Source organism: Piliocolobus tephrosceles, unplaced genomic scaffold, assembly GCF_002776525.5.
Source record: "Piliocolobus tephrosceles isolate RC106 unplaced genomic scaffold, ASM277652v3 unscaffolded_39782, whole genome shotgun sequence".
Lineage (NCBI taxonomy): Eukaryota > Metazoa > Chordata > Mammalia > Primates > Cercopithecidae > Piliocolobus > Piliocolobus tephrosceles.
The window spans coordinates 23,265-34,778 of NW_022324067.1; the positions used below are offsets into that span (position 1 = coordinate 23,265).

An 11,514-nucleotide genomic window follows, 5' to 3' on the forward strand; every position below is an offset into this window, starting at 1 on the left:
AGGCTCAGGGGTAAATGAGGAACAAGGTATCAGAAATTGAAGCAAATGCCATCCTTGTTATAAGTAGCAAAAACCTTGGCAAAGCTGTGTCCTGTTTTAGAACTTTATGGAATATAAAAATTATGAGCCATTTGCTAGTATATCTAATGAAAGAAATGTCTAAGTGGCAAAGCATTCAGGCTACTGTGTGACTACTTTTAGCCACCAGGAAATTTAACCCAGCAAGAAGGAAGCCATGGGAATAGATTTTGCAAACCAGCACAGATGGTGACCCTACCTCCCTCTGCTGTCCTGTCTCCCATATGCCAAACTCTATGCTGTAAGCTGTTAAAGTCCTATAATTATTTCTGGGAAATCTGTACTCTTAAATAATTTACAGATAACCCAGGTCTGCTTTGAATCTGATCAGACAGACTAAATCTTGGGGACTCTGCACCACTGGCCACTGACGAAAGGGGCTGGGAATGTTGTCTGGGACCGGAAAATATAATAAGAAACGCTGGTGTGAATCTAGCATCAGAAAGATGTTGTGAGGACAGCCAGGAAGAGCTGGAAGCTGAGGTTTAATCACAGGCTCCTCACTCTCCGCTGATGGGCAGGTGTGTGAGCTCCAGCATGGAGCACCGCAGCACTAGGTCAGAGGAGGGTGAGAGGGCAATGGGGCAGCCTGGGGCAGTGTAGGCAGAGGAGCAACTGTGTCATCGCAGAAGCTTCTGCCTTCACCCATCCCTCCAGCTCTGCAGGACAGGTAGAGTCCAGGGTCCGTGGAGCACTAGACCTAAGGAAGGCTGCACTGGGAGGACACAGGACAGTGACATCACAGGATACCCCTCCCATCAGAAAAATCAAGGCCCAGAACTCACTCAGCTCTTCCCCAGGAGGACCAAGCCCTACATCAGGTGCAGTGCTGCCTGCCCCACTGTGCCATGGGCCCTGGGCTCCTCTGCTGGGCGCTGCTTTGTCTCCTGGGAGCAGGTGAGTCCTGTGCACTGGACAGCAGCCCCATTCTCAGCTTTCCCACCCCTGTGTCCTCCACTTTACCTTGGGGAGGGCCTCCAGGCTGTCTCCTGAGCTCATTCTCCATCTGCTTTTCCCACAGGCCCTGTGGAGCCTGGAGTCACCCAAAGTCCCACACACCTGATCAAAACGAGAGGACAGCAAGTGACTCTGAGATGCTCTCCTATCTCTGGGCACAACACTGTGTCCTGGTACCAACAGGCCCCGGGTCAGGGGCCCCAGCTTATCTTTGAGTATTATGAGAAGGAAGAGAGAGAAAGAGGCAACTTCCCTGATCGATTCTCGGGTCTCCAGTTCCCTAACTATAGCTCTGAGCTGAATGTGAACACCTTGGGGGTGGGGGACTCGGCCCTGTATCTCTGTGCCAGCAGATTGGCACAGCCTGGCAAAGTCACTGACATTCTGTATATAAACTTCCTGCCTTAGCTTTGATTTGAGAGCTCCAGGCCCCACCCAGGTTTCACTCCCTCAAGGGAAGCTTTGAGTTGTTTGGAAGGCATGTCTTCTGTCCTACTGAGCACAGAGCTCTCCCAACCAACAGAGCCCAGGTTTCCTGTGCCGTGAGAGTGCCCACTTCTCTGCTGCATCATCTTGCAGCTTGTCACTTCCTGGGTAACTTCAGGACAAGAGTGACCAATGAGCCCTAGATGTGCGATTGATTCTTTGTATTTGTTATATAGCTTAAAGCCTTTCAACAATCTTGCATATCAAACATTCTTATTTTTCCTTTACGGATGGAAGGCTCAGGGACATTGAGTCATTTTCCCATGTCTCCTGGCTTGTAAGGATCAGAAGTAGGAAACAAACTAGTCCATACATTTTCCACCTACTCCCCTGCTCCATCATCACCTTCTGCATCCTGGTCAGTAAGTCAGAGCCTCACACTGTCCTCTAGTGACCAGCAGGGCGGCAGTAGAGATTCAGTTGTCTTCAGGGGTCGCTAATACGGCCTCTTCATTAGCAACTTTGAGGAATGTTAAATTTCACACTTTTTAACAGTCATTTATATGCATTCCCTTTGTCTTTCCCCAGTCTGCAGCTTATATTTTCATTTTTATGGAGTTTTTTGATGAAAGAGTTTAATGCAACAAAAACTAAACACAATTTTGTTTTTGTGTAGACAAAAACCGCTTTCTCATATAAACATCTAAGGATATTTTTCTCAATTTATTCTACTAAAATTTAAGTTTGGATTTTCACCACTAAGAATAAATATACCTGAAATAGATCTCACGTGAGAAACAAGATAGAGACCTAGAAATGGGAGGGAAGCACATACGTTCTGTGAAGAAACAATAGCCTGTCCTTAAATTGGACACCCTGAGCTGACGGTGGAGAGGTAGGTGAAGCGCAAATGAGCATGAACCTTGTCAGTCTGTTGTCTTGTAGAAGAAAGACAGCCAGGAGCAGGGACCACATGGGTGACGGTTTATGGCTATACTGTAGGTTGAAGGTTGCAGCAGGTAGAGGGAGGAATAGCGGGCAGAGTGCAGAGTCACTGGCTGGCTGGGGCAGCGGCATCATCAATTGACTCTACTGACATCCACGAATTATGTCCACAACGCACAAGCTGAAAACCCTCTCCACAATTTCCTCATTTTTCCCTGACCCTGCCATGGCCACCAGACTGCTCAGTGGTGTGCCCTTTTGCCTCCTGGGGGCAGATGAGTCCTTCAAAGCCTTTTCCTTGGCTCACGATACCCTAGCTTAAGCCTTTACCTCAGGTCTACATTATTGGCGTCCCTCCTTGGACACTCAACTTCCTTCTATCATAAACTTCACAGAAGCTGGGACAACCAGTTCCCAAGGTACCAGAGAACAAATGCAGGACATGAAGTGGCATGGAGATGCCTGAGACTGCCATCCATGACTACATGTGTGGGAGTTAATAGGAGCTGAAGCTGGTGCACAGCTGATCCGTCCCAGCCCACACTACAGAGAAATCCCTGAGGGTCTGTAACTTTCTCTCAAAGTGAAATATATGGCCTTGGTGTCAGCCTCTCCTAGACCTCTGTGCCCTCTTGCACCAGGCTTCACCCCACAGCCACCTTCCTCTGCACACAAAGTTCAGTGGAAGATATAGGTGGCCTTGTCTTCACGAGATCATGATCTCGTGAAGACGTTGTCCCATAGGAGTTTCCCCAACACCTACCAGGCTGGGGCCCTCAGATTTCTGAGCAGCCCTGTGTATAGGAAACTCTGCCCAGTGCTGAGCTTCTCTCTCAGGCCAGTTTCAGCTGGACTAGGGAACGCACATCACTGTGATGTGAGCAGAGGCATCCTCTCTTCCAGGCCCCTCCTACGGCTCTGGCCTCAGAAGTCCTCTTCCTCAGTTGCTCTCAGAAAGGAAAGTTCATTTGAAATTGTATATTTGCAGGCAGCATTGACAATACAGGTCTATGTTCTTTCCCTGTCGGCCTTCATAACTCCATCTTCCCCACACCATGCTCATGTCAGTCCTCAGCCTCCTCCACGTGATGTCTGCTCCCAGCTGTCCTCTCCCTTCCTATGCACCCTCACCTCCAAGTCAACCACAGATCCCTCAGTTCAGACCATTCCTCATGTGTCATGCTCCTCCCACCAAAGGCCTTTCCACTCCATGCTGTATTCTCTGTGTCAACACAAGTCTCTTCTTTTTTGTTCTTTCTCCAGATCTCAGTTTATCTACCACCATCCTTAGGGAGACACTCCTTCAACAGTTTTCCTAGGCTGTACCTCCTTATTGTAAATGCTCACAGCTTATAATATATATTAATATTCATAGATTTAGCACCATAGTCATTTTCCCTGACTTTGTGTGACTATTTAATTAACACTTCTCTTGCATTCTAGACTGTAAAATGCATTGTTTTACAAATTGTGGATGTTTTGTTCCCCATTTTATTGTCAGTACCAACAGCGGTTCCAGGTGCCACTGACCAATCTTGAAAGAATAAACAACAGATATTGAAAGGCCCTCTGAGTTCCCACATAGATGTCTGGAAACATTAAATGGGAAACTCTATCCTTTCATCTCCTAGGATCAAATGAGTTCTGGAAACATGAGAAATCCCTGTCATGGATGAGTCACTGGATCCCAAGCCTTTCTACATGACTGAATTTCCTACCTGCCCATCACCCTCCTGGCTTGTCTCCTCATTCAATCTCCGTCCCTCACAGGTGTCCTGGATTTGGGAGTCTCCCAGACACAGGGCACCTAATGACTCTGAGAGAGTGATCAGAAACATAATGTCAAACACTGGCATTAAAAGGTGATGGAGAAGAAAACAAGTGGCTTCCCCATTCTCTTAGGGAGAGTTTTCCTAAGGCACAAATATCCCTTTGGGTGGCTTTGAGGCCACGGTGCCTGATACACTGAGCCATATTATGGGTGTCCATTTACATGAATTGGTGGGCAATGCCAGAGACACAGAGCTCATGGTCACCAGCTTCCTCCAGCCTACACCTGATTTTGGTGCAGGGCGCTGAGCAGAGACCTTTGCTTGTTCCCCGCCTTTACCAGTCAGGAAAGGCTGGTTGCGAGGCAGAGGCTCCATTTACAGAGCGGGGCTATGCGTTAGTCCCTGAGGAATCGTGAGAGTCATCCTGGGTGGAAATAATCCAATATACAATCACTGAGGATGGCCCACAGATAGACCGAAGCCCCAGTTTTGCCAGAATGATTTACATTAATGCTTTAAAGACAAATGCAGTTTTAACTCTTTAGGCAATAAAGACCAAAAATAGACTAGCTATTTTTAATAATTGCAGACCAAAGTCAGAAAATCTTCCCTAAGGAAAGCATTTTCTTCAACCCACTCACTAAAGCTGTATTTGAGAAAGCTGTGTGCTGTTGATAAATGCTGGAATATCATTACAATCGACATTGTAATAATACTGCTACTTGGATCAGAAACAAGGAGCATTTCTAAAGCTTGAACAATGTATAACTGGAAACCAGCTCTCACTGAGTTTGGAAATGCAGGCACTAGAGGGGGCTCATTTCTCTTCCTTTTCCAATCAGGGGGCTATTCAAACCTGTTCTAGAACAAGGAGTGAGATCCCCCATTTCCCCGTGGTGATCAGGCTTTCAGAGGTAGAAGCCTTATTAGTTCATAATCAGCAAAAACCGACCTCACCATCAAATGTGTCGATCTCGATGCTCACCCTTCTCAGCAGTCAGAGACTGGCTATGTTTACCAGGAGCTCGTGTGTTTTTACAAAGCACACTTTATCCTCAGTTTATTACAAAAAATAAATGGGCCTTTGTAGGGAGTTCCATAAACAGAAGTTTTCTGTACTTTGCCCGTTTAGACACTACAAATTCTGACACCTGATGAAAAGTGTAAACTTAAAGCTTGCATGTCGTTAAGATTTTTTAATAACCAAATTAAATAATATATATAATGAAAATGTCAATAATGCTCTCGAATCCAATCCCACCTTCCATTGGTAACCAATATGAACACTCTGGTTTGCTGCTTTTCACCCTTCTTTTCTGTGTTCATGCATACCTTTCTACCCAAGTACACCTACAGAAAATGGTTTCACCTGTACACTTTACCTGCCACATGCACACTCTTTTCTGTTAATATACCTTGGTCTTTATTGTTCCAGATTGGTTGATATAGATCTAACTTGCTCTATTAGCTGCTTCACATTGCATAATGAGGGCAGACAGGTACACTCGTGCCCTGTTGCCTGATTCCTAAATTCTGCCAGATCTTTTCTAAAGTGACTGAATGGCATCTTTACGCTTCTAGGTTCTCCTCACCCCAGCACTCAGCTGATGATTCCAGCTTTTCCATCACTCATAGTCCTAGCAGGGCCAGTGTAAGAGCTCCATTGGTTTCTCCTGCATGAGGAGACAGGAAGGGATAAAAGGATAGACTGTTATCAAACCTACAAGATGCTACACAGTATCTCAGTTCATGTGTGTAAAGCATTGAGAGGAATGTTAGTCTTGTTTTATAGATGATTCTAGACGAGGCTAGAGTCCAGGAAGGTTAATGAATAGCCTTGCCCATGGTCTCAGAGCTAATAAATGGTGGAGCCAGATGGAGGGCAGTCATCTTGTTTCCATGTGGACTTGATAGATGGGTCACTGGAGTTTGAGGGAGGGGAAGTCTAGAACCATCTGGGGTTGTCTTTAAATCAGACACCAGGGTTAAGAGACTCTGTGTACCCTATAGCACTACAGGGACATGCATCATGGTGTTGGCAGTGGCGAGGTACTAGAGTGGGTAAGTGATTAGTGGCCTGGAACCAGAAGATCTGAGTTTTGATAAAACTATTCCCACCACAAGATGTAGCAGAGACTCTGATGTAGATAAACTAGGCCAGGGAGCTCTGGGAGGGGCTGTTGTTAAAATGAGGGAGGGAGGAGAACCAACTAAGTGGTCACTTCCTATATGTGAAATGTAGAGGAAAACAATATTAACTAGAATCTCATCTGATTTTAGCCAGTTTTGCTTTGTAAGTAGTTGGAAGGTGGGATAATTTATTTTCAAGGTTAAGTAAACATCAGTACGTCTCCTTTACCTTGTGAAGACTGGTGGCGAAGCGAAAAATGGCACGGCCAATGGAGTCAGAGTTTGTTTAATAAATATCTCAGAGTTCAAAGAGAGACTCTCGTGGGGCAGAAATTGGTAAATGTTCCTGCATTCTAAAATTAGGAGGATCTTACTTTCTTTGAATCAGCAGAGAAGAAAGCACAGTCAGTGGGGAGGGCCAGTTGGGAGCATGGCAGAGTGGCCGCAGGATGTCCAAGACAAAGGACATGTAATATCAAATTGTAAGCTGTGAAGCTGTGATGCAACCCTGCTCCTTCTCCTAATGGATTTTTTAGGTCTCAGCACAGATGCACACCTGAGGGAGTGATTTCTTTGGAAATTAAGGACAAATTGCTGTGTTAGTAACAAGTTCACCCTACAAAGCACACCTGGAAATGGAAATAAGATTATTTCTAAGGCCTTTTCTACTCAAAGAGTCTCTGACTTGGTGGTAAGCTGAGAGGTGAGGATGGGGGGTTGTTGATCCACATGTGATAAGTACCATGAGGTTCTACCATGAAGCATATAGTTCTGAGAGTGAATCAGAGCCCTAGGAAGAATAATGCCCTTGATGTTGTTTTGCCCTGTGCCATCCCAAACCACCCCACCCATAATTAAGCAACCATGGAAATGAGGGGAGCCAGAAGGAATCAATCCCTGCTGCTTGGTTCAGTAGACAGAGGGACCTGGGGGAAGGGTGTTGGCTGGGTCTAGAAGAAGATGATGAGCTCAGAAAATAGACAAGGAGAACCCCCAGGGAAAACTTGGGAAACCCTGGAGGAATCACGAGATAGGTTATTAGAGCTCCTTTTTATTACTAAAATTTATTTATTACTAAATTAATGGCAGTAATCCTGCACGAAGGGATATTCCCTATGAAAGATGGCATCTCACATAAAAACAGAGCATTCTTCCTTACCCTAAAGTCGGCCCTCTCTCCCCAAGTCCCTCATGCATCAGGCCACCTTTGTGTCCACAGATCATGGGCAGCATTGGGTGGTCACCATCATCCACACAGAGAGGGCAGTCAGCAGCGTGAGGTGGGTCTGTCTGCTGTGGTCTCACCCCAGACAAGGAAAGCAAGAGCCCTGGGTGGAGCTGAAGGTGCTCAGCTGGGTTTGTCAGGAGTCCCATCTGTCAGTGAATTGAGAAGAAACAGAGCAAAACTTGTCCAATGTTGATGAGCCTGCCCCTGGGATTTGGAAACTTGATAACAGAGAAAACCAATATAGACAAAGGATTTTAAACAGGATTATGGTCAATTAACCAAATTAGAAAAGGATACTTGAAAGAGTATTTGGAACACAGGAATCCAAAACACCAGGAAGACATGAGGAGTTTCCTTAAGACTCTAGACTACAGCACTATGTAGGTAACTAACACCAGGCTATTTATTATATTATTGAAGAAATAAAATTGACATTGAGTTACAAACTGTTCACAAAAAGTCATGAAAATCTTGTAGACTTGATTCAATTCAGACAAATGTGTCCTTCTCATCCTCAGCTGTTCACTGGTGCATTCATCTTGAATTTGACCATCTGGGGAATGGGCGTGGTCTCTCCTGACAAGAAGGCTCTGGGGCCCAGGCAGGGAGAATGACATCTCAGAATGACTCCCTTGAGAGTCCTGTTGCCCTTTCATCAATGCACAGAACCAGAAGACCCCTCCGTCCTGTAGCACCTGCCATGAGCATTGACCTCCTGTGTTGTGTGGCCTTTTCTCTCCTGTGGACAGGTGGGTCCTGGGCAGGGACCCTTGTGTGGATTTCAAGGCCCAGCCCCTTTCCACTGGGGCTACAGCATCAGCTTTGTTCTTCTCTGCAGGTCTAGTGAATGCTGGTGTCACTCAGACCCCAAAATTCCAGGTCCTGAAGACAGGACAGAGCATGACCATGCAGTGTGCCCAGGATATGAACCATGACTACATGTACTGGTATCGACAAGACCCAGGCATGGGGCTGAGACTGATTTATTACTCAATTACTGCTGGTATCACTACCAAAGGAGAAGACTCCAATGGCTACAATGTCTCCAGAATAAACACAGAGTATTTCCTGCTCAGGCTGGAGTCGGCTGCTCCCTCCCAGACATCTGTGTACTTCTGTGCCAGCAGTTACTCCACAGCGTTACAAGGCTGTCTCCTCTCCGCACATGAAAGCAGGGAGGCTCTGCCCTCCTCCCCAACCCAAGACTCAGGGATGACCTGGGCAGAGTTTTCTGGAACAGGAACCTTGGAACTCCAAGTGGCCCCAACTGGCCCAGATAGTATGAGCCTCGCTCTGTGCCAGGTGCCTCTGCAGGCAGTCTCAGGCAGGCCTGGGCTGATCCCCGGTCCTCAGATGTCTCCTTTGTTGCTCTCTCTGGTCTATCCTCCAAGCTGTCCTTTAGGGGTTGGGCCAGGGCTCCCCCAGCTCCTACTTTTCAACTCATCATCCTGAGTCTGAGGCTCCCAGGATGAAACAGGATTTACATTTCAGATCCATCTAGACTCCTGTCTCTCCCTGGTGACCATGTTGCTTCCTCTCTCCAGGGTTTCCCCCACTCCCCACCCTCCTGTGGCCCACCTTTCCCATCTCAGCAGTCATTCTCCACCCCCACCTCCCCGCTCCTCTCTACTTCAGCCATGAGGGGAACCCCTCTTCTGTGACTCCTTCCTTCCCATCACAGAGACTTCAAAGGCCATTTTCTCTGCCCTGGGCTGGAGCTTTCCTTTCTCTAGTGGCCAGCTCCTACCTGTGCTTCAGATCTCAGCATGATCAGCCCTCCTGTGGGAAGCAATCCCCCCCCTCCCAGCTGAGATCAACTTTCCTCTCCTAAGCTCTCATAGAATCATGTCTGTTACTAACCTTTAGCACACTTGGGCTTTCTCAGATACTTATCTGATTATTTTTGTGCTCCCCCCAATTATTTTTTGTTTTTTAGACAAAGTCTCACTCTGTCGCAAGGCTGGAGTGCAGTGGCATGATCTCTGCTCACTGCAAACTCTGATACTCTGATTCAAGTGATTCTTCTGCCTCAGCCTCCCGAGCAGCTGGGATTACAGGCATGTGTCATCACGCCCAGCTAATTCTTGTTTATATTTTTAGTAGAGATGGTGTTTCACCATGTTGGCCAGGATGGTTTCTATCTCATGACTTCATGATCCCCGGTCTCTCAAAGTGCTGGGATTACAGGCGTGAGCCACCACGACCGGTCTCTGTGGTTAATTTTTTAGCCCATGAGAGCTAAGGCTGTACCTGCTGCATTTACCAATATCGGTGCCTGACATGTGGGGAGACCCATTTCACAGAGAACGGATGAGTGAATGACAGGCTGAGTGGGTGATGAGTGGGTGGATGAACCAATAGTAGGAACACACTACATCTACTGTAACCTGGCAGAGATCTAGCATTAAGTAAAAAAAGCCCACCCCTTTGATTGCTGGGCTCAGGTCAGTCTTGGAAATTGGCGGGGAATCACTATCATGGTGTCCACACATGGCTCAAGGCTTCCTCTTGTGGCTGCAGCACCCGACCTCCTGCAGGTCTCTGTGCTCTCCTTCAGGGTCTTTCCCCACAACAAATCGAGACAGATTAGAGATCTACCTCTAGAATTCCATCCTTAAAGGTTGTTCCTTGAAACCACTTCTGGTAAGAAAATCTCCATTATGTTTGCATCAATAAAACAGGGCTACTACAAGTTTGAGAGTGTAAGAGATTTATGATCAGAATTAGACTTTACGCATATGTGGGAGGAGCTGAGGAAGACAAGGTCTTGAGGAGAGAAGTCAGAAGGTGAAGGAGCCAGTCAGTAGCCAGGGCTTCTGGAGGTCTGGGCAGGACAGGCTGCAGTGGCAGGGACATGAGGATCAGAGCATGCCAGGCCATGCAGTGGGACCTTGAGCTGGGAGTACAGGAAAAGGCCAAGGAGACCTGCTTCTGGGGAAGCTGTTCCCTCTGTGTGGGGGCCACGCCTGCAGGTGCACTGTCAAACACTGGGGGCAGCCTGGCTGCTCTTGGCCAGCATTTGGGAAGATGAACTGGACTTCCAAGGTCTGTTGGATGCCTCTGTATCTGATGGGCACTGACTCTCACTGTCTGACCACAATGACCTGCCAGTTGTTATAGTGACTGTTTTATATCCATCTTCTAAATTTTACCCAATGTATCTTTGACCATCTCTAACCCAGAGTAATAAGAGAAATGGCATTGTGGGAAAGTCAGACTCTTACCTTTGCAAAGTTGACTTAATACAATCCAGCACAGGAGGGATTCTCCCAGATTAGGCACCAGATCAACAACTATCTCAACCTGCCATGGTCCGTGGACTCCTCTCCGGGGGACACCTGTGCTGCCCAGGTGAATGTGGACACAATTTGTATGTAGATGTTCTAGACGCTGGCTACTAACTTTTCTTTTAATCCTGTGCCTGAAATCTCACTCCACCCAGAGGCAGGGCTCTGCCTCCTGCTTCTGTCTCCTTCCTGAGCTTCTTTCCTGCTGGAGTTGCTGGGACATCAGACTCCTGCTCAGAGTGCAGTGACCTGTGGAGAGGGAGGGAAGCTCACCTCTTGCTGCCTTCCTGGACCCAGTTCTTTTATAACCAAAGCAAGTGCTCTGGTCTCTCTTTGAGCTCTGCAGTGTGAGAAATGTGCTTCATGAATTTGTAGCTGATCAGCTCAATGATTTGATGGCAAACCCAAAGTGAAATCCTCAGATCTGCAGAAATTGCCCTGCATTTCTGTGAAGACGGCAATAATACTGTGTGGTAGAGATACCTTCTCTCCATGTACAGACCTGGCCCCCAAACAGGACAGAGCAGAGAGGGCCAAAGAGCCGAAAACATGTCTCAGATGGTTGAAAGACAATTTCCTAGGACAATCCTGCTGACAACAATTGGTCCGTCGTATTACACGCCTTACCACCCTTTCTCCCAGATCAGCTGAGTACCCAGGATATCACACATTCCGGCATCTTCCAACAAGG

At 47.1% G+C, this 11,514-nt stretch overlaps 1 protein-coding gene and 1 gene segment (V, D, J or C); both read left to right on the top strand.

The window, feature by feature from the left end:
• Positions 1-588: 588 nt before the first annotated feature.
• On the top strand, positions 589-1,443 carry LOC113223195. The segment is given in 2 exon segments: positions 589-975; positions 1,100-1,443. Coding segments are annotated over 2 exon segments (393 nt in total).
• A 6,611-nt stretch (positions 1,444-8,054) lies between these two features.
• Positions 8,055-9,021, top strand: LOC113223197. Its single transcript, XM_026452738.2, has 2 exons — positions 8,055-8,285; positions 8,375-9,021. The coding sequence occupies exons 1-2, from the start codon at positions 8,147-8,149 to the stop codon at positions 8,986-8,988; spliced, it is 753 nt and encodes a 250-aa protein (XP_026308523.1). The 5' UTR covers positions 8,055-8,146; the 3' UTR covers positions 8,989-9,021.
• Positions 9,022-11,514: the final 2,493 nt, after the last annotated feature.

What these genes read in the sequence shown, in the direction of transcription:
- LOC113223197 (XM_026452738.2), top strand. Translation starts at nt 8,147, where the DNA reads ATGACATCTCAGAATGACTCCCTTGAGAGTCCTGTTGCCCTTTCATCA. An exon ending in CTTTTCTCTCCTGTGGACAG is followed by an intron (nt 8,286 to 8,374) that starts GTGGGTCCTGGG and finishes TCTTCTCTGCAG; the next exon opens with GTCTAGTGAATGCTGGTGTC.